Source organism: Tachyglossus aculeatus, chromosome 12 (genome assembly GCF_015852505.1).
Source record: "Tachyglossus aculeatus isolate mTacAcu1 chromosome 12, mTacAcu1.pri, whole genome shotgun sequence".
NCBI lineage: Eukaryota > Metazoa > Chordata > Mammalia > Monotremata > Tachyglossidae > Tachyglossus > Tachyglossus aculeatus.
Genome location: NC_052077.1, coordinates 24,113,839 through 24,141,528, shown reverse-complemented (window position 1 = coordinate 24,141,528; position 27,690 = coordinate 24,113,839). Strand labels below are relative to the sequence as shown.

Below are 27,690 nucleotides of genomic sequence, written 5' to 3'. Positions count from 1 at the left end.
CTGTAAACTCCACAGGGGCAGGGAATGTATCTGCTAATTCTGTTGTATTGTTTTCTCCCAAGTGCTTAGTACAGTGCTCTGCACATAAGCACTTAATGCCATTGATTAATTGCTTAATATCTACTGTGAGGCTGTTAGGGAGACAGGTGCACAATGGTTTGGTAGTGCCTGCAAGATGAATTTTGGTCTTTTTGGAGAGAAGGTATTTAACTTGAAAAGAGTGATGGGGGAGCCCTTGAAGATCGAAGAATGACCGCTTCTGGGAACCACTGACTGCCCAAGTCTGTAAACTCACAGTTAGGTGTGTTGGATTTTGAACCCAAAGGCCATTTAGATCTACAAGGGGTTAAGGAAAATAGCGGAGTAGAACATAACCTAAAAAGTCGTGGGAAGACTTGTAAATATTAACATTAAACTGTCAGTATTCCCTTTCAGCAGAACTGGTAGTCAACAATACAAAGTGGAAAGAGCATGTCTGAGCACCTCTCTCTTCCCCCAAATCCCCCTGTGTCTTTCTCTTTTTTTCTGTGATCAGCTACACATTCTCTATTGTTCTCTTGTGTGGTTGAAACGTGATCTTTCTGTTGTGCAATTTTAGCTGTCGTGATTCCCATCTATGAGGTTTAACAAGAGCCAGATCCCACTTAAGGTTTTGTTTGTATTATAACCTTAATGAAAATCTGTTGCTATAAGTCTGCAGCCTGGCCTGTCAGACTCATGGAGCTCTAGGTCCACATAACAAACTCTCTGGGCCCTAGATTAGGCATCAGAGGGAAGATTCCCCTCCAGCCTTTGACTGTGTAGCAGGGTAACATCTGAGAGAATGAGGTGTATTAGAAATGTGTTCCCTTACCAAAAAACTGTAAATTACAACAAACCTAGATCAATTTACAGTCGCTGTTCCAGGATCCTGAAATTTTTTCAGCAAATTGAAGTACATTACTGTATTTTAGGGAATGTTGTGACTGCAAAATGCTCACCGAGCTTTAATGTCCCTAGTGTCTGTGACACTCCTTGTTGATACTTAGGCTGTGAACCAAATGGTGCTCTAGTGGTTTAAAGGAATTAAGACTCCTTTAGATTCCTGCTCCTAGTCTTTTACCAGAAAGTGCTCTAAGCACTGGACAAAACAAAATGTATTAGACTATTAACCACATTTTCAGTACAACGCTACCCTTATTCCATAATGTGAAATAAAATTTCCCTTTGTCACAACTTCCTCTGTTCAGAGACTGCCTGCTCCTGCCAGAAATGGCTTCCCATTTCTTTTTCAGTGCCATTCCATGTTGACTAATTAGTCTGTAATCAATCAGTCAAACAATCAGTGGTATTTATTGAGCATTTATTGTGTGCAGAGCACCTAGGAGAGTGTAGTACAAGGAGTTGGTAGATATGTTCCCCAGATGTAAAGTCAGTATTTTTTTTCCCCACAGAAACCAAAACAACCACTAAACAGTTGGATGACATTGGTGATGGAGTTCCATTAGGAATGACCAGTGAGAGTCTTCAGGACCATGAAATAACCTGCTTAGAGGAATTGATTTTAGTTATAGTGGATTTGCACAGCATTGCTGACACTTACTTGCCCTTGCCAGTCCTGTTCATATTGATACCTAGGGTCTGTTTTGAACCTGGCCATATGCTGACAGGGTAATAAGACCAAATTCCTCATTGAAATTGGTCTTGCACAATGGAGTTGTTTGGTTATAGCAGGGATAAGACACCTTTCTAAATTCTCCATCTTTCCTTCAACATAGGTGTTCGGACTTCTGCTGTTGATGACATTTACTGAACACGTGCTGAGCTCCTTGTAGTCAGGGTATTCATTCATTCAGTCATTTACTGAGCTCTCACTGTGTGCAGGGCACTGTATTAAGTGCTTGGAAAGTGCAATACAGCAAATAGAGACAATCCCTGTCCACAATGGGCTCACAGTCTAGAGGAATATGTGTTGTATTCACCCTAAGGTTTAGCAAAGTGCTGTACACACAATAAGCACTCAGTAAATTCCATTGTATGCTTGATTGATTGATTACCAGCCTCTTCAGTTTTTAATAGAGGTATCAGTAGATTCTGGTATGGTGTGAGGCAGGGAACCCTTGCAGGGGAAATGGGCCCTACTTTAATTGGGTCATGTCAATGAGAAGCACAGCGGCTTAGTAGACAAAGCATGGGCCTGGGAATCAGAAGGACCTGGGTTCTAATCCAACCTCCACTTCTTGTAGGCTGTGTGACCATGTTTGGTTTTGTTCTCTGTCTCCCCCTTTTAGACTGTGAGCCCACTGTTGGGTAGGGACTGTCTCTATATGTGGTCAACTTGTACTTCCCAAGCGCTTAGTACAGTGCTCTGCACACAGTAAGCGCTCAATAAATACGATTGATTGACCTTGAGCTAGTCACTTCACTTCTTGTTGCCTTAGTTATCTCATCTGTAAAATGGGGATTAAGACTGTGAGCCCCATGTGGGATATGGACCGCATTCAATCTGATTATTTTGTATCTACCCCAACACTTAGTACAGCGCCTGGGGTAAAGTAAGGGCTTGAAAAATACCATTTAAAAAACAAAACCAAACAACAGTAACTAAAACAAAACAAGAAAAAACTTCCTGGATCAAATTCTCAAATTTTGGGACAAGAGGAGTGATGTCTTTATTTATCCTTTACAGCTGGGAATAGGACACATTTGTTTTATTAAGCAGGGTGGGACTACAAGAATGATTTTGTCTATTAAGGGCAAATATTAGATCTGTTTTAGTTTAATAACAGACCATGAAATGTTTCATCCATCTTTTTGGTGAAAAGGGAATGGGAAAAGGGGCCTCCAAAAGGATCTGTGCTTATAAAGATAAAGAAAATATAGTACCAGTTGTTATTAATCTTTCCATGCCAGGTTCATTGTTTTTCAAGTGAGTAGGAGAGTATTTGACCCATGCTGCCCATACTGGGATGATTCGAGGATGACTTAGATTAGTCATGCAAATAACCACTCATCCATTAACTCAAGACATTTAAAAAATATCTCTTGCCAGCAGGAGGGTAACTATAGAGATGCAATTTCCTGTTGGCACTTCTTTGTTTACATGCTACATTAGATTTGGTGCTGACTTTGATGCCTTTGGGCCAGGAACAAAAGGCTTGCTTGAATTGAAAGCTGTGGAAGTGTCCATGTAACAGTGGAGGGAACTTTATTAGACAGAAGGAACAACTCTGCCTGCCAAGACTGACTTGCATCTTGGAGAGTGTTGCAATGAAAGGAGAAGGAGTGGCAGTAGGGTCAGGCTTCCAGTAACTCCTGTACCAGGCCCCTTTACCCCTTTCTTCTCCCTGTCATAGCTTCATTTCCCTTATATTTTGCAATTTCTTTGTTAGGAGAGGGGGAGATGATCAGAACCATTTTTCTCCCTTTTAAACCCTTCCAAAACTGTTCCATAGACTTACAATTGTGTGAGCCTACCCACTAAAGTGGGGCTGTCACATCGAGGGTCGGATTGTTTGGTCCTTTTTTATTTGAAGTGCACTCCTTGGTGAAAAGTGATGCATCAGTATAGGTGGTGGTTAGTATTTCTTGCTTTCTAAATGAGTGACCTAAATAGGTAAATGAATACTAAAAGGGAAAGAGCTGGGAAGCACCAATCTGACATCATATGCCTACACAACATCACATCAATTTTCCTAGGATCAGAAATGCCCTTTTTCACAATTTAAAATTAGTTACCTCAATTTACTTCAGTTTCTGAATGAGTAGAGAGAGGCCCACAAACTATTGGCAGAACTTAATATTTTGGGATTTAGAAGTTTTGACAGGAGGAGGTAACAGTCCTGAGGATGGTTAGTTAACTGGATATTTTTCATATGATTTGCTTTTTACAGGGAGAGAGCTTATTTAGGATAAAGTGCTTTTGGGGTGTGTGTCTAAATTTTCTCTCCCTAATGCACATGGGGATATTCTGAGTTTCTTTCAATTTGCATACTCTGTAGTCATAGTCAAACCAGGATAATCTGGAAGGGTTTACAAACTCAGTTTGCAATTTGGGATTAGGAATGCAGTACTTTAGAGCCCTACAGCCCTGTGTTATAGAAATTCTGAGATGTGGATTTGGGAGCGGCTTAGAAAATCAACATTGTCCATGTCTACAGGTTGAAAATTTTTCACAGAATCCGCCCATTCTTTTACTGGCCTACTTAGCCAATCAATCAATCATTTATTGAGGGCTTACTGTGTGAAGAGCACTGTACTAAGCACTTGGGAGAGTAAACAGAACACACGTTGCCTGTGGGAAGCTTAAAGTCTATTGGAGGAGGCAGATATTAAAATTAATTATGAATGTTTACATAAGTGCAGTCGCACGGAGGGTGTGGTGAATAAAGGTTCAAATCCAAATGCAGGGGCGACAGAGAAGGGAGAAGGAGTAGGGGAAATGAGGGCCTAGTCAAGACTTAGTCAGGGAAGGCCTCTTGGAGGAACTGTGGTTTTAAGAAGGTTTTGAAGGTGGGAAGAGTGATGTGAAGATGATAGATATTAGTGTCTTTTGCAAAGTTTAGCACAATAGGGTTCAAAAAGTTGGGGTAAGCTAATAACTCTTTGAGCGAGTTGTTTATACCTGCTGTCTCAAGTTCCTCTCCTCCAATTCTCTGCTCGACCTCCAGTCCAGTTTCCATCCTCTTCACTCCACAGAAATCACGATCTTAAAGGTCACAAATGATCTCCTTTTTGCCAAATCCAGCAGCTCTACTCCTTCCTAATCCTCCTTGACCTCTCAGCTGCCTTTGACACTGATGATCACCCCCTTCTCCTGTAGGCATTATCTAACCTCGGCTTTAGTGACACTGTCCTCTTCCTGGTTCTCCTCCTGTCACTCTCACCACTCAGTCTCAGTCTCTTTTGCATACTCCTCTGCCTCCCACCCTCTTAACTGTGGGTGTCCCTCAGGGTTCAGTTCTGAATCCCTTTTATTCTCCATCTATACCCACTTCCTTGGAGAACTCATTCATTCCCATGGCTTCAACTAACACCTCTATTCGGCTGATTCCCAAATCAACAACTGCAGCCCTGACCTCTTCCCTCTCTGCAGCCTCACATTTCCTCCTACCTTTAAGATGTCTCTACTTGGATGTCCTGCCATCACCTCAAACTTACCAAGTCTAAAACAGAACTACTCGTCTTCCCACTCAAACCTTGTCCTCCTCCTAATTTTCCCATCACAGCACCACCACCCTTCCTGTCTCACAAGCCCATAACCTTGGCGTTATCCTTGACTCCTCTCTCCCATTCAACCCACATATTCAATCTATCACTAAGTCCTGTCCATTCGACCTTCACAACTTCACTAAAATCCTCCCTTTCCTTTCCATCCAAACTGCTACCACATTAATCTAAGCACTTGGCCCTCCTTGATTACTGAATCAGCCTTCTTGCTGACCTCCCTGCTCCTGTCTCTTCCCAGTCCAGTTCATACATCACTCTGCTGCCCAGATCATTTTTCTGCAAAACGTTTCAGACCATGTTTCCCCACTCCTCACCAACCTCCAGTGGTTGCCCAGCCACCGCTGCATCAAACATAAATCCTTACCATTGGCTTTAAAGCACTAAATCACCTTGTCCCTTCCTACCTCACCTCGCTACTCTCCTACTGTAACCCAGGCCACATGCTTCACTTCTCTAATGCCAGTCTTCTCACCGTACCTCGATCTCGTCTATCTCGCCGCTGACTTCTCACTCACTTTCCACCTCTGGCATGGAACGCCCCCATTTTCATATCCGACAAACAATTACTCTCCCCACCTTCAAAGCCTTATTGGAGGCACATCTCCTCTGAGAGGCCTTCCCTGACCAAGCCTTTATTTCCTCTTTTCCCACTTTCTTCTGCGTCACCCTGACTTGCCTCCTTTACTCACCACCTCTCCCAGCCCCACGGCATATGGATCTATTTATAATTTATTTATCTATGTTATTGTCCGTCTCCCCCTATAGACTCTAAGCTCTTTTTGGGCAGGGATTGTGTCTGTCATATTGTTGTGTTGTACTCTCCCAAGTGCATGGGACAGTGCTCTGCATACAGTAAGTGCTTAATAAATAGAATTGATTGAGTGATTAATATTAATCAGGAGTTTTTCCCAGGAAATGGTGTTCTTGAGCTTCTGATTGGACCAGATGTCATCCAGGGGGCAAGTACTGCCTAAGAACGCTAATGGCTCCACCCTGATTCTGGCCCCCAACCTACCTCTTGGTACAGTGAGTTTTCATTAGCATAGGCATTGTGATCTGTAAGATGGAGAGATCTAGTGGTGAGCATTGCAGCCAGTGGTAAGGAGAGTTGGTTGAGTGAAGAGACATGAGTAAATGTTATTGGTTTTGAAGGAATGGAGAGATGGGTGCCATGTAACATGGGGAGAGGCAGGGGACCGGTAAGGAGGCTGAACTAGTAACCTGGCTGAGGAGGATGTGAAGTTAAAGCAGCAGTGCTCTAACAGTTGTTTCATGTCATTTCTCAGCACAGTCTTCTCCCTCTTACACAATCAGTATTGGCTGCCTGTTTTTCCAGCCATCACTTCTCCTGTCCTCTTACTTTACACTTCATTGTCTGCATATTTATCTGTACTCTACTTTCCTTTTCTGAACATTGATGTTCTAAACCACACATCTCTCATCTCCTCAAAAATCTCCAGGGGCTTCCAGTCGCCCTCTGCATCATACAGAAGCTCCTCACCATTCATTCAATCGTATTTACCATTGGCTTTGAGTCTCTCCACCCTCCTCCCTGCCTTTTATAGCATCTCTTCTCATCTGCTCTAAAAAGAGCATTTCCCAGTTCACATTCTGTATTCTTTCCAAGGTAACTCTAAAAGTTACTCTAAAACTACTCTAAAAGTTAAAGGCATCAGGAACTATGGAAATCATTTGGGAGTTGCAAGGTAGTTTGAATAAATACTGCAAATGTTGTTTGGCAATTCTCGTGTCTATGTCTGAGAGGCCATTCTTAGAAACTTCCTTACTGCATGTATTTCTTTTAGCTTCCTAGTTAGGTAGGTATGCCCTGGATTACTTGAGTGTTCACGAAAACACTTGATACATATGCAGAAATAATATTTTATTATTCCTATTTGGTGCCAGGAGTATTACAGAATTAAATTTCAAGTTTTGCCTAACTGATTATAGTATCTCTTGGAGCATAGGATCAGTTATCAAGTTGGAAACAAGTTTGGTAAAATCCAGAGCATGCCCAGTCACTGAAATTCTGCTATGAACAGTGGCGTACAGATCTGAAATTTCTGGAAATTCCAAGTGAAAGAGATTCAACAGAAGTCATAACATGCGGAGGAACAGAACAAGCTTGATACAGTACTCTTAAACAGAGATTGTGTTTTTCGTTGGAAATGACATTGCAGACAAAAGAGTGACCTGTGTGTGAAAAATATCCTGATAATTAATTGGAAAAGCAATATTTTCATTTAGAATTACTAAGTAGTATTATTGTCCATTTGTGTGAGATTCCACCTACTTAAACCTAAAATATAAATCTAAGCATTTCCAAAGCACTAAAATACTTCCTGTTGAATGTAGAGTAGATATGTGGCTGTTTATATAAGGCAGCTGGAGTAGTAAATTGTCTTGGAATATATTATAGTGTCCTTAGTAGACAGAAGCAGACAAAGGAGAATAGGAAGGAAGAGGAAGATAAGGTGAAGGAAGACAGTGAAAGGAGGACTCCAGAGACAGAGAATGAATTATGAACTGTGGAAATGAGGTGGCTGGCAGGGGAGAGAAGGAGGGGAAACACATATAAGAAAGAAGTAGCAGATTCAAAATCCAGGGTTTCATGAAAGCATGCAGGAAGGAAGATGAGACAAGAAAACTTGGAAAATGAAAGGTGAAATGAAAGAAAAGGATATATGAATCTCAGATATTGCTAAGAAACATGTCTTTAAAAACCATCAAACATGGGGCTTCCTGCTTGAAATAAATGAAAGTGCTAATCTTGCATGCATTTGTCTAACTGCTGTTCTCCCATATATAATAGATTTGGCAGAAATTCACCAAGCTGTCAGGTTTTCTTTCTTTACCACATCCTTTGATTCCATCTCCTTTCACAAATCAAAAAATGTAGTTAGAAGAGTTACTCTAAGATATTTGCTGTACATTCAATAGAAAACATACTTGTATTTTTCAGATGTCCCGCTCTTAAACCCTAATTTAGACTTGCCTCCATTAAACGAATGTTCCATCGTCGCACAGTTGGTAGTATGAAGTGAAAATGGCGCAAATGGTGTTGGGGCTCAAGGACAGGGGAGTTAGGCCAGTGGCTCTAGGCCCAGCTTTGGAAGTAGGAGCCAGAGGAATGCTCCCATCCCCAACAGCCAGGGCCATTCCTGCTCTGGGACCCTCCCTTCCCTTTTTCCGGAGCTGCTGTGGGAGCTGAAAAGTAGCAGGATGAACTCCCAGGCCTATTCCCTGGACTTGGATGAGGGCAGATCAGTGTGACCTGGTTTATGTACTGTGCCCACTGGCTGTGTCAATGGTTGCAGAGCAAGTCAGGGGTTGCCCAGCAGCAGCAGGAGGCTTCTGGATAGGGGGTTGACCTCTAGTTCTGCAGAGAAAGTTTTCATTCATGTCTTACCTAAATGGAAAATATGGCCCATAAGTTACATGTGAATAGCTGTCATTTCCCTGGTGAACATTTTTCCTGTCGGATCTTTAATCCTATGCTCATTTGAGGCATAATAACATGGAATATGCCATTTACCAAATCTGTCAGTACTAAACTTAGTTTTAGGGAAGCACTTGATCACCGATTATCTTTCTGTATCATTTCACTTCAAGTGTTTACTAAAGTGGTCTCAGAAATTAATTGCTTGGTTGATGATAGCCTTTCAAACTGGAGTGCATGATGTGTATGTGAAATGTCTTGGAACTTTTAGTTAAAAAAGCCAGATACATCTTTGCATGGGGCTGATATCTTCATAAGTCTTCCAGGGTTGTCCTGGGTAAGAAAATGTGCTTATTTTAAAAATAACCTTTCCATTATTTTTTGTAACCGTCCCCAGATGACAGGAAATGAAAGGAAATGTATTTTTGAGTGGGATGCTCTCTAGAGGTCATGGCATTCCCTAGTATTCTTATCGCCCAGAGTGAGGGTGGGAGAAGCAAAGCCATACATAACATTCCCTTTTAAAATATTGACGCATGTCTCAATGATATATTTCATTTGTTTTGCTTGGAGGAGGAGAATAGAGGTCAGAAAGAAAATGGCTATTAGTATTCTGAACATTCCTTTTACAAGAGGCATCACTCCTGTAGAGTGATGAAAACTGGCATTCCTTCTGCAGTGGCTTATTCAGGAAAGCATAATTATTGCAAAATGTATACACATTCACAGCTTGTTATGGACAGGGAACATATTTACTAATTCTGTTGTATTGTGCTCTCCCAGTGCTTAGTACAGTGCTCTGCATATAGCCAGCAATCAGTAAATACCATTGATCAATCAGTTGAATGATTAATATCAATACATATTCATAAGACATTCAAGTCAGACAATCTATAATTAGGCATTTTAAGGAGGCAAAAGGTGGGTTTTAGAAATTTTTGAATGATTTGAAGCTTGAATATATATATATAGAAATATATAAATTACCCATATTCCAGCACCTCAATTATGTACAGATGAAAATACTGTGAAATTTTAGGTAGCACTGAAACACAAAATTACTGATGTTATTGTCCTTGTGTATGACTATATCCACAAAATCAATGTTCCACACTTGTATTAAAGATCATATTTGGGTATGTCAGTGCATTTGTGTGTTGCAGCGCCCATTGCTGTTCATTAAAGTGTGTCTTGTCTGCCTGGTCAAGGTGAGCAGTCCTTCTCGGGATTGCCACACACTAGGTTGTGTTTGGAATTCCTATCCATCAGTCCACTGCTCCCCCTGTTATGCCCTGTGGGCTGGCTAATGCTGGATTTCAGTACAGCAAACAGAACTTGGGTTACTTGGTTGATGTGCTGCCATTCATTCTTCTCACATCTTGTCCAGTAAACTATGTTGTGTGAGAATTGTTTCAATGGATCCTGTGCTGACAGCATTCCAGGATCTCGTTGCTAGCGATCCTACTTGCCATTTGATGCCGGTTATGGCCAAGGATGAAACTTTATAAAGAAAAAAAATCTTACCTGCAAGTTTATGACATCACACACATTACATCAGTCACACAGCTTAATGTGTTGGTGTCACGGACTGGGATGATTTTTCCCAAGGGCAAAAAAGAAATGGACAGGGAATGTTGGGGGGAGCATGAAATGAAGAGGGGCAGGATGGAGACTAGATGCTCCAGCACCTCTCTGGCTTTCCACTTGTCAGGCAGCAGACTGAAAACCTCTAAGAAGGGGCCCAAATAGATCTCCCTTCAACTTTTTCACTTGCATCCGGAGTGGCTCTTTCCCTACAGCCATGCAGTAGTTAGAGCCGCAGTTTAGGTGGCTCAGAGGCCATAGAGATGTGCCAGTCCTTCCCACTCTGACCCAAGGTCTGCCTGCATTTTTCAAAAGGCTTCAGGGGACATTGTCGAGGCATTGAATGAGTGATCAAGCGCTTAGTACAGTGCTCTGCACACAGTAAGCGCTCAATAAATACGATTGATGGTGATCAGGTCCCTTATATTAATTAGAAGACTGTAAATCCAGGTGGTTTTCTAAAGCTACATTATAAGGCAGTTTTGGAAAATATTTTCTGCTCAGAGTAGTATTTTGAGTTTTAAACTTTGCTATTCCCCCTCTAGACTGTAAGCTTGTGGGCAGGATTATGTCTGTTGTTATATTGTACTATCCCAAACAGTAGAGTGCTTTGCACACAGTAAGTGCTCAATAAATACGATTGAATGAATTACATCCTCAGAGTCTAGATCACCTCCTTCAGCAATACTCATTCCCTACAAGACCCCTCTTGCCTCTGTACCTCCCCTTCTTCCCCCTCCACCTTGCCCCCCCCACCCCCCACCCTAAACACTTCTGCCTTCCACCTGGAGCCATCACTGGAGCCGTGAAACCTACTCAGCAGGTGCTCAGTAAGTATTAAGGAGCCCTGAAGGAAGGCAAACACCAGCTGGAGAATTATCTTAATGTAAGATAAGGGAGGGAAGGTTTTCTTTTAAAAAATAGCTTTCCTATCCCCCCCACCCCCCGCCCCGTGTCATTTTGTACTGGAACCCCGTTCCAGTGAGTTCTGGCTTATTTTCACCTCTGAGTATAGCTTGTAAATGATGCTGAAGCAGTGTTTAAAGAACTGAAAGGTCCTGAGCAGTGGCAGAAATCGGGAGAGGATTGACAACAGGTGACTGAACCGAATAGGGGAAGGGGTGGCCAACAGGTCACCGAGTCATCTTCTCTCTGGCCAACCAAGATCACTGCCCCAATGCCTACTGCTTCCTGAGGATAATGTAGTGCAGATTTGCTGTTTTCCAAGCGTTGACTGCTCCACAACCCCTAAATTTTATAGGATCCACGTGAAGTGCTAGGGATTCCAATGTGGTACTGACCTCACTTCAGGGTTCAAGTTCTGGAACCCACATTTCCCTATGTAAGACCTGCAGCATCCAGGCATAGCGCATATAATATGCGTGAATATAGCTGCCAGTGGGCATGATCTAAACCCTACCACAAGGCCTCAAGGACTTTAATTTCCTTCTCTTTATTTCCCCTCATCGCAAATCCTAGCTGCCAAGTAGGGAGGGGCTCTAACCCCGACTCTGCTGTAGAGTCCGTGGCTAAATTGTTCCATCTTTGTACTTGGGGACATATTCCACTTGGGATAAATTAAAAGCACATATCCACTCAACCTTAATTGGGCTTTCGTAATTATGAACTCTTGTCCACGCTTTCCAAGTCTCAGTGGAATTTGTGTTGAAAGGAGGGCCCCCTCGCCTTTCCCAGCCCAGATGCTTCTCTGAAGAGATTAGAGTTATGGAAGGAGAGCAGCTGTGGAGTTGGGAGTTGGGACCCTACATGAAAGTTCTCAATGTGTGCAAAAGCTCCATTTTGCATGAAGTTTATTTTGACTCTTCAGCATATGGCTACATATTTGTACTAATGTATGAGGGATGGTAACAGTGAATAGGAAAAGGTGTAGGTTTTTCAATTTTATAGTCCAGTTTTAATTATGTGGCTTTTCAGTTCATAAACTCCATTTCTTCTTTTATATTACTAGCGTGTGCAACATTTGTATATTAGCTCAAGATGCTGCATTCAGAATTAAATTTCTGAGTTGTAACATTTATCACCCTTTTATAGATGAGAAAACTGATGTAATTAAATGAAGTCGAATGATTCTTTTTTTTTTAGGGCTGCGCAGTGGTTGAAACTAACCTCAGTTAAATTTTTTTTTAAGAATCCTCATATATCTTAATGATCTTAGTGAAATCTGGCTGCAGGTGATAAAAAGATGCCTGCCTGGACTTAGGGGACAGACCCTCGCGTACCACTGCCACCCTAAAACCTGGTCCTGGAAAAAATAACCTAAATGTCATTCTTTTGTCAAGGCAGTGTGCTGACTTGAGGGCACTTGCGCTGGTTCTAAGGCAGGCTTGAAGTATATAGCTCTACAAACATCAGGCCGATCTCTGCTAAGTCTAGTTCAGTGCTTATGTTGTTTGCCTTGTATGTGAATTTGGATCAGAAAAATTTTCTAATAGAAAATTTCTTGCAAAAATTACACCAAATGCAGGGCAGGTTTATGGTGGTTCAGCAGCAGAACCCAAATTAAAACTCTTGTTGCCTAACTTTGCTATGAGGGCTGTCCATGCTTTTGCTTTTTTTCTTGCTCTTATTCGAGGAGGAGCCTTCCCACTGGGCTCTTGAGTATATATAATATACTTGCATAGTAGAAATGGTGCTCTAGTATTTGCACTTGTTCTTTCTGGGAGATTAGTGAACATAAATTCAAGTTATCTGCTTTGCTTTTCAAAGCATATACAGTTGCTGTAAAAATAAGCACTCAAAGCCAAGCCATAACCTGAATTTATGACTGTGTTTTTCCTAACAGAGAATGTGTCTGAGCATCAGTCTTTTTTTTTTTTTAAAAAAAACCTAGCCTTTAAAAACATATAAGTAACCTTGGCTGATGATTACTTGATGACATGTGAGACAATTTGTAAAGAAAAAAAAAACCTTCTCTTACGTGTTATTTGTACCATTTTATACAAGTAAAATAAATCCTCATTCAACTGAGTTTGAAATATTGCTCATATGACCTTTCTCCACTATTTAATTTATTGTAAATGTTGTGAAGGAGGAAGTTTGATTCTAATGTCTTGGTCTTCCGATTTCTTCACTAGATATTCCCCTAACATTGTCTCCCACATAAAACCCATTAAGTTTTTATCATCCCAAAACTTTGATACCCTTAAAATGCCCCCTTTTTCTTAAGCAGTATTTCATATTTAGAAATTCTATTCCCCAGTCTACTCTTTCTTTTATTTAAACCTTGGAAAAAGGTATTCCTTTATAGCATTTCATTTCCAGGCTTAATGCAGGCCCTAGTCTCAAAATTATAACAGTTTAATTAATTCTACTTAGGGCAAAAGTATTTTTAGTAAATGGTGAATACTGAGATTTTGTTATTTTTAGATTGTAGTAGCCTCTACTTTTTTGTTCATACCCATCTTAGTCATTAAGTCCTTTCAGGTGTTTTCTTAAGGCTCACATTTTATAATTTCCTTTTCTTCAAACTTAATAACATCCCTCTGTTGCCCTGTTGTGTTTGGAAACAGAATACTGGCTTACGTGGATGCTAGGCCTAACCAAGAAATGGTATTCAAATTATTTTTGGCTTTCTTTCCCCTGCAAGAAAATTAAACATGTGTTGTGATGAATAGAGAAGCAGCATGGCATAGTGGATAGAGAGAGCACGGGCCTGGGACTCAGAAGGTCATGGGTTCTAATTCCAACTCCGCCAGTTGTATGCTGTGTGACCTTGGGCAAGTAACTTGACTTTTCTGGGCCTCAGTTACCTCATCTGTAAAATGGGGATTGACTGTGAACCCCACATGGGACAACCTGACTACCTTGTATCTACCCCAGTGCTTAGAACAGTACCTGGCACATAGTAAGTGCTTAACAAATACCATAATTTTTATTATTATTAAAATAGCAAAATAGCCCCATACGCCTATATCACCTGTTCTAGAGTGTATACACTTCTCAGAAATAAACCTGATGTTTTATATTTCCTTGTGATAAAGATAAATCCAAATAAATCATCCTTCCAAAATTTCATGTCCACTTCTTGCCTTCAGTAGTTTCTTAGCCAGTCCTAATGAAGATGTTTGAAATCTCCCTGTTAGTAGCACCTGCCTGCATTTTGCAGCTTCCCCATTCATTCCTAATATTTCCTGTTCACTTTTCTCATTCTGATTCATTCATTCAGTTGTACTTATTGAGCTCTTATTGTGTGCACAGCACTGTACTAAGCACTTGGGAGAGTTCAGTATAATAATAAACAGAAACATTCCCTGTCCACAAGGAGCTTGTAGTCTAAAGGGGGAGACAGACCTTAATATAAATAAATAAATTGCAGATATGTACGTGAATGCTGCAGAGTTGGCAGGGGGGAATGAATAAAGGAAACAAGTCAAGGTGATGTAGAAGTGAGAGGAAATGTGCTAGATGAGCTTGAGCCTTCTCGCCCTGGGGCACTCCGGGATGCATTCAGGGGGCCATCCTGTCTCGAGATTTTTTTTTTAATGGTAAAAGCTAAGCACTTACCCTGTGCCAGGTACTCCAATCAGATTGAACTCAGTCCATGTCTCACGTGAGACTCACAAGTCTTATTCTCATTTTACACACAAGAAAATCCTATCCATGTGGCAAGGTAAGCACTCAATAATACAAGTGAATTGTGAGGTAACAGGGGCACAGAGAAGTTGTGACTTTCCCAAGGTCACCCAGCGGACAAATGGCAGAGTTGGGATTAGAACCCAAGTTCTTCTTACTTCCAGGTCTGTACTCTATCCACTAGGCCCTGCTGCTTCTACCTTTGATTTTGGAGCAAAATGACTTGTCCAAAAGGTAGAAGCTCCCTCTTCCCCAAAATTTCCTTTTTTACTTAGGATCAGCAAAGAAGCGGTAGATCCGTAAGCTAGGAATGATTTTACATTGTGAAAAAAGATAAGATTCACCAGTCGTGGTCCTCCAGTGATCCAGGTTTGAGTTTGGTAAGACATCTCACTCAGTAAATACTCCTGAGTGATTGCTTGGGGTGAGCAATACATTGCTAAAAGAGCTGCCCAGATACTCAGGGTGATGCTCAGGGTTTTTGTACCCTCACCAACGATCAAAGAACCGATATTCTGAGCCTTTGACTTGCTTAGGACTTTTGTGCAAGATTAAGAAAAGCTTCTTGAGGGCAGTGATTGTGTCTATCAACTCCATTGGACTCTCCCAAGTATTTAATGCAGTGCTTTGCACGCAGCAAGCATTGATAAGGGAGGGAGATATTTCATTGTCACAGGACATGCACTTATTAAGCTTTCAGTAATGTTGATGGTTTGCACAGAGCCACACACACTCGCCCTATACCCTTGTAATCAGCAGCAAGCACTGAAGGTGATTGATTGGTTAAGGGCTGTGGTTTGCGTCTCTGGGACAGAATCCATGCAAGGGTCTATGAAAAAGCTACTATTCAAGTCTACCAGACAACAAACTGTAGGGGATGTTAAGAGGGAAGGAAATAGTAAGTATAGATTTTATTAAATGCTCACTCTGTACTGACCTGCCTGTCTCCTGTCTCTTCCCACTCCATTGTACACTTCAATCTGCTGCCCAGGTCATTTTTCTAAAAGAAGTTCAATCCACATCTCCCCACTCCTTAAGGAACTCCAGTAGTACCCCGTCCACCAGTGCATCAAACAGAAACCCTTTACCATCAGCTTTGCAGCACTTAATCAGCTTTCCCCCTCCTACCTTAGCTTGCTGATTTTCTTCCACAACCCAGCCCACACACTTCACTCCTCTAACACCAACTTACTCATTGTACCGTGCTCTTGTCTAACCCACCACCGACCTCTTGCCAACATCCTCCCTCTAACCTGGAACTCTCTCCCCTCCATATACAACAGACCTCTACGCTCCTCACTGGCAAAGCCTTATTAAAATCCTATCTCCTCCAAGAGGCTTTCCAAGACTGAACCTTCATTTTCCCTATTCCTTATCCCTTTTGGGTCACCTGTGCACTTGGATGTGTACCCTTTAAGCACTTATGCACATATTTGTATCTTATTTATGTATATTAGTGTCTGCCTCCCCTGTAGACTGTAAGCTCCTTGTGGGTAGGGAACATATCTCCCAACTCTATTGCACTGTATGCTCCCAAGCATTTAGTACAGTGCTCTGCACACAGTAAGCACTTAGTAAATACCACTGATTGATTATTTTATTGTGCTTGGGTTGATGTAAGACAATCATTTCAGGCACAGTCACTGTTCAATTCTGGGACCACAGTCAGTGAGGATAAGCAAATATCTACCTCCCATGATGTAGGTGAGGGAATCGAGACACCAAGAGATTGTGTGATTTATTAAGATCACAGAGCAGGGTGTTGGCAAATTTTGGACTAAAACAGAGGTCTCCTGATTTTCAGAGCTATGTTCTTTTTATTAATCAATCAATGGTATTCATTGAACACTTAATATGTTCAGAGCACTGTACTAATCACTGGGGTAGATACAAGCTAATCAGTTTAGACATAGTCCATTTCCCACATGGGGTTCACAGTCTTAATTCCCGTTTTACAGATGGGGTAAATGGGCACAGAGAAGTCAAAAGCCTCGCTCAAAGTGACACAGCAGACATGTGGCAGAGCTACGATTAGAACCCAGGTCCTCTGACTCCCAAACCAGTCCTCATTCCACTAGGCCACGCTGCTTCTTTTAGGTCGTCCTGCTCTTACAGCCTCACCTTTACATGGACTTAAACTCATTTTACTGTAGACAGTGCGGTCTGCATAAAACCAGGTATCTGGAATCTTCAGGTTACTTCCAGTTCCGTCACTGATTAACCCTGAGAAATCCCAAATGACTTTGCACTTCACTTTCACCATTTATAAAATCTGGGCGGCTTAGGAATTGTTCAACATAAAACAATTAGTCTCCTCGATATACATTTGATATTTGGAAAGTGCTATTACTCTGAGTCATCTAATAGTACAGGTTAAGAGGTTATGGTCTTTAAGCAGCAGAGATTTAAATGTTAGGCAAATTACATTATGATAAACCATTCTTAGGCAAAGATTGTAGTGCAAGAGCACACAGCTGCAAAGGCAAGCTTGAAAGGAGCCAGAATTCCTCCGTAAACAGAAGACTCCTGGCAAAGCTCTGTGGATGAACTTTCTAAATTAAGGACCAAGACTCTCCATGCATGAGAACTTGATATAGCCTCCTACGGCCAAAACAAACTTGAAGTAATGTTACACCCGGATGTTCAGTTTCAGTCAACAGGGGATTGGGAGTTTCACCCTAAGTAGTGCAATACTTGTCTGTCATCAGGATCCATTAGAGAGGGAAGTGATTAAGCTAGAGGGGGGAAAACAGTCCCACGATGTAGGTGTGCTACCCTTCTCACTGTGCCTTGTTCTCGCCTGTCCTGCCGTCGACCCCTGGCCCACGTCCTACCTCTGGCCTGGAATGGCTCCTCCCCCAACTCCTATTCCCTTACTGTAGGGGTTCCTCGAGGGTCAGTTCTTGGTCCCGTTCTGTTCTCTATCTATACTCAGTCCCTTGGCTGAGCCTATTATCTCTACGCTGATGACGCCCAAATCTACATCTCCACCCCTGTTCTCTCTCCATCCGTCCAGGCTCATATGTCCTCCTGCCTTCAGGACATCTCCATCTGGATGTCTGCCCGCCATCTAAAACTCAACATGTCCAAGACTGATCTCCTTATCTTCCCTCCCAAACCCTGTCCTCTCCCTGACTTTCCCATCACTGTAGACGGCACTACCATCCTTCCTGTCTCACGAGCCCACAAACTTGGTGTCATCCTCGACTCTGCTCTCTCATTCACACCACACATCCAGTCCGTCATCAAAACCTGCTGGTCTCACCTCCGCAACATCGCCAAGATCCACCCTTCCTCTTCATCCAAACCTCTACCTTGCTGGTTCAATCTCTCATCCTATCCCTACTGGATTACTGCTTAAGCCTACTCTCTGATCTCCCATCCTGCTGTCTCTCCCCGCTTCAGTCTGTACCTCACGCTACTGCCCAGATTATCTTTGTACAGAAACACTCGGTGCATGTCACTCCCCTCTCAAAAGTCTCCAGTTGTTGCCTGTCAACCTTCAAATCAAGCAAAAACTCCTCACTCTCAGCTTCAAGGCTCTCCATCACCTCATCCCCTCCTATCTCACCTCCCATCTCTCCTTGTCCAGCCCAGCCTGCACACACTCCGCTTCTTTGCTACTAACCTACTCACTGTGCCTCGTTCTCGCCTGTCCCTCCGTTGTCCCCTGGCCCACATCCTTCCTCAGGCCTGGAATGCCCTTCCTCCACACATCTGCCAAACTAGCTCTCTTCCTCCCTTCAAAGCCTTACTGAGAGCTCACTTTCTCCAGGAGGCCTTCCCAGACTGAGCCCCCTCTTTTTCCTCTCCTCCTCTACCCCTCCCCACAGCACTTGTATAAATTTGTACATATTTATTTTATTTGTACATATTTACTACTCTATTTTATTAATGATGTGCATAGAGCTATAATTCTGTTTATTCTGATGGTATTGGCACCTGTCTACTTGTTTTGTTTTATTGTCTGTCTCCCCCTTCTAGACTGTGAGCCCGTTGTTGGGTAGGGACTGTCTCTATATGTTGCCGATTTGTACTTCCCAAGTGCTTAGTACAGTGCTCTGTACAAAGTAAGCGCTCAATAAATACGATTGAATGAATGAATGCCCTCCCTCCTCAAATCTGCCCAGCAATCACACTTCCCCCCTTCAAAGCCCTACTGAGGGCTCACCTCCTCCAGGAAGCCTTCCCAGACTAAGCCCCCCTTTTCTTCTGCTCCCCTCCCCTCCCCAACTTGCCCAGATTCGCTCCCCTTGCTCTACCCCCACCCCCCTCCCAATAGCACTTGTGTATATATGTACAAATCTATAGTTCTATTTATATTAATGCCTGTTTTACTTATTCTGATGTGAATATATTATTTATATTGATGCTATTTATTCAGTTTATATTGATGATTGTTGCCTGTTTACTTGTTTTGATGTCTGTCTCCCCCATTCTAGACTGTGACCCTGTTGTGGTCAGGGATTTTCTCTCTTTGTTGCTGAACTGTACTTTCCAAGCACTTAGTACAGTGCTCTGCACACAATAAGCACTATATAAATACAATTGAATGAATGAATCTTTTGAATATGTGATGGAAGTAATAGCTACGTTTTTGCTTTGATGTATCTTTCATAATTTTTAACATGCTTTCCAGCACATTTTTAAAATAGTATTTGTTAAGCTCTTACTATTTGCCAAGCACTGTACTAAGCATTGGGCATTGTATTCACTTAGGCCCTCCATATGCATAACATGTTTGAGCTTTCATTGTTTTAAGCATAAAAATTAATCAGGTATTTGCAGAGGCCTAAGTACAGTTATTAATATGCTACATGTGAAGTAAGTGTACTATCACTCAGAGCAACAAAATAAGGGAGTAGTCAAAAACCTTCAGTCTGTCTCCCCAGTTTCCTTACCATCTGTCCCTACAGCACTTCACACTCAAAAAACCAGAAAATTGCAGTTTATGTATGCTAAAATCCAAAGTAGTAAAACTTCTGCCAGAGTGAGGGCATGATAGGGATGTAATAATTGATCCCTATATCTCTGCAATTTATTCCCTAATGAAATTTCTGTATAATCATCATCATCAATCGTATTTATTGAGCGCTTACTATGTGCAGAGCACTGTACTAAGTGCTTGGGAAGTACAAATTGGCAACATATAGAGACAGTCCCTCCTGTACAATGAATCCTAATTGTATTTTTTTAAAAGAAAATTAAGCAGGGAGGTGTGAAATTATGAACTTTTTACTATAATTTTCAAGTATGAAGAATATTCATAGGAAAAAATAGTGAGAATATGTGAGTAGTTCATTGATTCATAAATATATTAGTATTAATTTTTTATTGTAACTCTAAGGCCTAACAGTGGACGCTCCATGAGCCACCCCCAACTTTCTTCTTTTAGCCCTCTGTTATGAAGCACTTTGGAATTTTAATTCCAGACACACTCCCCTTGAGATAATGCTGTTAACTTCATCCTGGCATAAGCACTTCCCACAAATTTTCTTGTTGTTGCTAATTTCCACTACTCCACTTTGTATCATCCCCAAAGCCATCTGAAACAATTATTTATAAATTGATTTACCTTGTTTCATCTGTTCATTTCCTTTTTCCTTTTTCTATACTTTTGTTGCAGTTCTCTATTTTTCCTTCTGCTCCCCATCCCATATGCAATTTGTTTATGCTTACTACCCCCTAAAATAGTGACCTTCTTCAGGGCAAGGCTGTGTTTTATTTCTTTTGTACTCTTCCAAATGCTTAGTATAGTGTTTGGAAAACATGTGCTCAATACACTGATTGATATTATTGACTGACAGTATAAAACTAGAGTATCTGTTGCCTAATCTCTGTTCAGTCTGATCATTTAAGAATGATTCAAAAATAGCTTTCCACAATTACTGTGCTAAGTCCTCAATTTTCTGTCTCTCTTGCAGGTGAACGCAACTGATGCTGATGCGGGCCAGTATGGCCGTATCGAATATTTTCTTTATGATGGATACCACAACTATGAAAAATCGCAAGCTTTCCAGATTGATCCACACACTGGCCATGTCTGTGTGTCTCAAGATATTGACAGGGAGAGTGATCCAGTCACATACGATCTCTTGGTGAAAGCTAAAGATGGGGTAAGCCATGGTTTAAGTTGTCTTAATTGTTTGGAAGTACATTGAATGGGACATGTGGTTGTATGAAGGACAGAATTTGGGTGACAGCATTCAGTGCTAAGTATTAATCCAAACGTTTGCTAATGCCAAAATTAAAACACACCAGAATACTGAAACACTAAAAGCTTAGCAGAATATTATGGGAAAGTAAATAGCATAGGGCTGTTGAGAAAGCATGCTCTGATTAGCATCAGTGTGGCAAATAAACTCTCAAACATGGGAGTGCAATCCAATGCAACCTCTATGGGGCCAGCACATGCACATATATTTGCAACTGTGTATTCAAATTATGTGGGGTTCAGCCATAGGATCTGCTCATAGGTCAGACCCTCTGTGTCATTTGTTGGCAAATATGAATGCGTGGGAATGCTTATACTCGTCAATAATGTGTCATTGGAACACAAAGTGGCAGGCTGGTGTTTTCTGCATTACTTAGCAGGTTCAGAGTGTTTTCATCTGATAGAAACATATGAAATGAGTTTTATCAGAATCCAACTTTGCTCAATTATGCCAGTTCTTTCCAAACCTCCAAAAACAGAGGGATATGTGATTGTCAGCAAATTTGGATCTGTCCTGGATAATTACGGGAAAGAGGATTTGGTCTGAAGTGCTTGGGAAATTAATCAGTGTTATATTTGGCTTGTTTTTGCACCATTTTACCCCCTCCATCACTCATCTTCTCCATATTTGAAATCCACATCATCTAGTCTTGGAAATATTTTAAAATTGTCATTAATCTGTTTAGCCACATCTGTAGTATCATGAGTAATAGTTTCTCAGATTCTCAGTGCCTATGTGTAGGTTTTCATAACCTAACTTATTTGTTACTAATTAGGCATAATGTGGTTGCTCAGTATATACTAAGGAAATTCAAGTAAGCCTCTTACAAACCAGTACGGGTACTTTACTACTGTGATGGAGGCTTTATGTTGCAAGTTTTCCACTTGTTGAGGAGATAATATGTTTTTGTAAAGAAAACCTTATAAAAAGAAAGACTGTGTAGCCATTGTGAAAAGTGCCTTAGGAGGTTGATTTTTGATCCGGCAAGCATGGGGAATTTGGGGCAAGCTATAATTGGTTTAGTTCAGCAAAGTTTCTTATTTCCGAGGTCTGGGCCTGTGAAAAAACTGTTTAGTGATCTGTAACAAGTTCTCTGATCTTGATCATTATAATTGAATCTGACCCAGAAGGCTTATTGACTTCAAAATTATTTTGATTAAAGACTCAAGATAGTTGGGTCCATAGCAGTGCTGCTTGTTGACTCTGGGTTGCTGTTGCCTTGTAGAGTGCTCTGTTCATTCATTCATTCAATCATATTTATTGAGCACTTACTGTCCTAAGTGCCTGGGAAGTACAAATTGGCAACATATAGAGACCCCTGGGCTGGGTTTTCCAGCACAGTTTCCCTCTTCCCCCAAGCCCCCAAAACCAGGAATCCCAAATATGGCTCAGAGTGATCTCGAGGAGCAAGATTCATTTCTTAGGGAACCTATTTTATATCGGGTTATGATGATATCTTGTGCTCTCTAATGGCCACAATAACATCCACCCCCAAGCTTCATGCCAGTGGCCAGCCAACTCTGAATGCAGAATGTATGAGAAAGACCTGCATTGCAGACAGGACTCTGCAGTGCAGCTTCAGGAACTGACTTCTACCATTAATATTCATCTGAATCAGTCCTGGGGCCAACCTCCCTTCCACACTGCTAAGTTGATGCATTCCTACTCACAGTTTACGAGAGTCATTATGCCTAAAGTCAAAGCTTTAAGCGGAGTATAACTACTGAACAATTAATCAGGGAAAAGAAAATTGCTTAGGAGAAAGGAGAAAAAAATGAGGCCTAGAAAAAGGAAACAGAAATAAGGAACTTTTTAGCTGGCAGAGAGTTGGTGTTGAGCGACCTTGAGCAACAAAGGTGTCAGTTTAGTGCATGCACTTGGCCCTGTTCTGTAATTTTTAATTTTATTGGCTGCTTTTACATGAGAGATTAATGACAGCCAGTAGCAGAAGAGTGGAAAGGCCCCCAAGTGACCACAGCAGGGCAACTCATTCATTTATTCATTCATTCAGTCATATTTATTGAGCGCTTACTGTGTGCAGATCGCTGTATTAAACACTTGGGGGGTACAGTACAACATTGAACATTCCCTGCCGACAATGAGCTTACAGTCTAGAAAGGGGTAGGCAGACATTAATATAAATAAATTACAGATATATACTGCAAGGCAGTGATGAAGATTTTTAAAGTGACAGTCATCATCAGGGCAAAGCAGAGGTAGCCCAGCGTATGCAGTATACTTCAAAAGAAAAACTGGTGTATTGGCAGATTAAAATCTGTTGGCAACCATAAGCAAAAAGGACTTTCAGCAGTTTTTTCTTGTACTAAAAGAAGAACAAAATGGTGAGAGAGAGAAATAGAATTTTTAAGACCGTTGTGTAAAGACTAAAAGATTTGTCAAGATGCATTTCATCATTTAAAAAGCATCTGCTTTGAAAAATATCACCTGGGACTGAAGTCTCTTTCTTTGGTTAGTTTTATTCCCGTGCTTTATCGTGGATTATTGTATTAGAGGAAATGCAGTCTTCAAAAACAGAGTCCTGAACTGAATTAGAAAAAACTGTACTTTTACCCAACTTCCGTGACTCAGTGTGCCATTGGGTAAGTCATTTATTTCTGCCTCAGTGTCTCCAATTAATAATAATATTGTGGTACTTGTTAAGCGCTTACTATGTGCCAAGCATTGTATTAAGCTCCATTGTATTCAGCTCTGGACTAGATACAAGATGATCAGATCCCATATGAGGTTCACAGCCTATGTAGGAGAGAGAACAGGTATTGATTGAATCCCCATTTTGCAGATGAGGGAACTGAGGCACAGAGAATGACTTGCCCAAGGCCACATAGCAGGTAAGTGGCAGAGTGGAATTAGAACTCAGGTCCTCTAACTCCCAGGCTGTTTCCATTTAGGCTACACTGCTTCGGTAAGATACAATACAGTCACAGTACAGTTGTAAGATACAAGTATTTTTCAAGTACCATCCTCATTCTAGTGTTCTGAATATCAGTGAAATATATAATTTATTCTGAATAAATACTATTGGAAATAACAATGTCTTGATTACAGGTGCTAGTTGTTAGCATTTTTAAGAGGAATTACTAAGCATTTGTAATTAGACCCATTCAGAATAGAGTTCAGTAACATAAGGGTAAACACTAAAATTGAAGCATTTTTCACAAGACTAATGCAGACTTCTCTGTCAAGTAGAAACACACATTTTTTAGGGTGAATTTGAGTTTAGCTGAATAGGATCTAACCAGTAAAATATACTTAAAACATATTCTTAAGGGCTGCCAAAATTGTTTTCCTTTGTAGCTATATAGAGAGCTCAACACCCTTGGAGAGCAAATCTCCCACACTGAATGTTCATGTAGTTGTACAACATCGGCTCCTTTTCCTGCTTCTAAATAAGCAGTGTAAACTAAGAAAGTCATTAGGAAGCAAAACTTAATTACATGGATGCTAAGAAAAGCATGACTTCATTGAAATCAGTGCTTTTAACTGACATGTTGCTTTTTATGTGCTTAAGATACTTAAGTACGTTTGATCCCATTTTTGTTCATTGTGTTGTTTATTTTAAGAGGAGCACAGAGTTAACATGAAATTGTTGTCAGCTATATAAGACTCCAGATCGTTGTATATGGAAAGCTGGTATCTTTGAAGCCCTTTTTCAGATAGATTATAAGAGGTTGGATCTATGTTTAAATTCCCTGTTTACAGGTGACAGAGTTAGCTCATCTTGCCTTTTTTGGGGAGTACCAAATATATGCTTTTATTTAGTACAGTTACTATGGTCTCTGGTCTCAGAAGCCCAATTTGTCATTTTATATAGAATTTCTAGTAAAAGCACTTGAAACATTTGGTAAATCAAGCTTATTGTGTGAGTCATTTGTTTTAGACAATGGAGATGAAAAATTTTAAATATGTTCGTAATAATACACCATCGCCTATACAACTGAAGTAAATGACATATACTTGCAACAAAGTTAATTGGCTAATTGAATTAAAAAATGACAACTATCGCTATTCTTCCAACAAAGATTGTTCTTTCTGAATCAGTTTGCTTCATTGAAAATTTAAAAGGAGGTCAATTGTTTTAATGTACACAGTGTATATTTATTGTGTAAAAAGTTAAAATGCAACTATGAAAAATCTTATCATTAGCCACAGTAGTTAGTATTTTGTATCATTCCCTGAATTAGTAAAGCATTATAGAGACTGCTATGGTTTATTCAGAATTGTGATTACATGAATGTAATGTAAACAATAATACATGTAATCCAAATGAGTAGTCTTTATATTTCTCCTAAAAATACGTATGACCAGAGATTTTTAAACTGGCTTTCTGATTGCTTTTCCATTCCAAAAACATCACTTAACAGGTCCTCAAAGATTAAGTGATTCAAATTAGCCAAGAAAGGGTGGATATGGGTCTACCTGATCCCAGGCGATCTAGTAGCTGTTCTGCTAAGACACATTAAGGTAGGGACCATCTCTATACGTCGACAACTTGTACTTCCCAAGCGCTTAGTACAGTGCTCTGCACACAGTAAGCGCTCAATAAATACGATTGAATGAATGAATGAATGAATTAAGGGGTCAAATTTAAACTGAAATCACCAGGAGGTTAATGTGTGGAAAAACATAAAAGAGTGACATAAAGAATGACATAAATACCATCATCATTATTATAAAGACCAGTCACCTTTATAGGAGGTGCTTTAAAAAGCACTATTGATATTCAGTGAGAAAACATACGGAGAACTAATAAGCCAATAAGCCAAACCTGAGATAAGCAGATAAAAGTGAGGCAAGTCCTGAAGTTCGCTCTGGCTGTAAAGTCTAAAGGGATGAGAAAGATGAAAAGCAACAGAAAAAAAGAGGACAGTCATTTTAAGGTAACAAGAAATCTGCAATACTCAAGGAGAGTCAGAGTTAGATTTTCTTGTGGGGATGCGATACTCTGATCCTCAGGATGTGGCTTGGACTTTTTCTGACTGTCTTGTCCTCCAGCCAAAGTGGTAGCTTCAGGTAGCTCACAGTTGTCACTAGGAGTTTCTCAGTACCTGACAGTGCAGCCAGTCACTGGGTAAAGCATGCTGTTTGACATGCCTCCTGGTGAGATAAGTACTGCTTCCTGACCCATTTTTGCCCTCATCACCCCATACTCCATGGCTCCTGGCATGAGATTCCTGGCCCCCCTGCCCTACCTCCGTGGCCTTCCTCAAAACGTGCCTTCTTTTCTTTTAAAAAGAGGTTTTTCAAGCAGCCTGGCTACTGTTTGCTTGCCTCCCCACACTTCCCTCCCCCATACACCTGCCAGGCGGGCCCTATCGGCACCTGGGTTTGATCATTTTTTCATTTTTATTTTTAGCATAGCAGTCATTTCCATCACTGCCATCTTCACACTTCTCCCATTTGGAGCCCTACCTCTCTCTCTCTGCCCAGGCCAGTGGTAATGGGGGCTGAGCTGGGCCTCTGACTGGCTCCTGCTGGAGGCTATGGGAGAAGTGTGGGGGACTCGTGGCAGCTGCGTTCAGTTGAAAAGAAATTGTTTTTAAAAGTGGACAACAAACATAGCGGGGGGATCTTGTGAAATGAGCTTGGGGTGCAGGGAGGAGAGAGCAGAAAGTCACATCTACAATAGGCCTTGTACAGTGGATTTCCCCGACTGCGCCCTCATTTCTACTTCTCTCACCTGCTTATGTGACACACTTAAACCCTTCATTCACCCCTCCCTCGGCCCCAAAGCACTTATGTACATATCTGTAATTTATATGTCTGCCTTCCCCTCTAGACTAGCTCATCTTGGACACGGAACACGTCTACCAACTCTGTTATGTTGTATTCTCCCAAGCACTTAGTACAGTGCGCTGCACACCATAAGCACTCAGTAAATTTGATTTGACTGGGGCTCCTGGAACAATGTGAGGTGTTGAATCCACAAACATGGGAAACTGATCAGCAGGAGGTGATTTTTTTTTTTCTTTGCTGTCATGGGACCAGTCTCACTTGCCCCTGGCAGTAGTCCTGTGAGATAGAGCTTGGGCATTTCCCAGCATTTAAAGCAGTCCTGTGGCTGAATCTCCAAGAGGTACAGTTGGGGCTTATAGGACACAGAACAGAAGTAAGGAGTAAGATCATCAGACGAAGAAGATTGGGCCAAGTGTTAGAATATGAAAAACAGATTGGAGGATTTCTAGCAGATTCCAAAAGACTGACATTTTTTTCCCTTTCAGGAATGGGTAAGCAAACCTCAATCCTTACAGCTCTTAGGCCAGTCCCACCTTTGTTTAGCTCTAAGATTAGCATCCCCAAACATCAGGTGATCATTCATTGGTCCAGCCAGCTGCCCTGTCTCCAGAGGTTGAAGCTCAGAGGGGTTGTATTTCCCCAATCCCCCTCAAACTTCCCAGGAAAAATATTCCTTCAGCATCCAGTAATCCCCCCATTGGTCCTTGCCAAGTGCTAACTTGAAGGTTGAAGGACTAACTGGGCTTCAATGTAATAAATATAATTTTAACAAATAAAAGAATTCCCATCCAAATAGTCTTTTCTTTTTCTCTAACCCACTCCCTTTGAGGGCCAACTCTCTGCTCCTCCCCTCTGCCCCCTCCCAGAACTTTTTTTACCTTTCTCCAAGGATCCCAA

The 27,690-nt window shown here is 41.2% G+C and overlaps 1 protein-coding gene across 1 annotated transcript in view; it reads left to right on the top strand.

Moving 5' to 3' along the window:
• Positions 1-27,690, top strand: part of DCHS2 (dachsous cadherin-related 2) — a 149,226-nt gene that overhangs the window by 40,708 nt on the left and 80,828 nt on the right. The window contains exon 2 of the mRNA XM_038755050.1: positions 20,749-20,940. Within this exon, the coding sequence (XP_038610978.1) occupies positions 20,749-20,940 (192 nt within the window). The remainder of the gene's footprint in view (positions 1-20,748; positions 20,941-27,690) is intronic.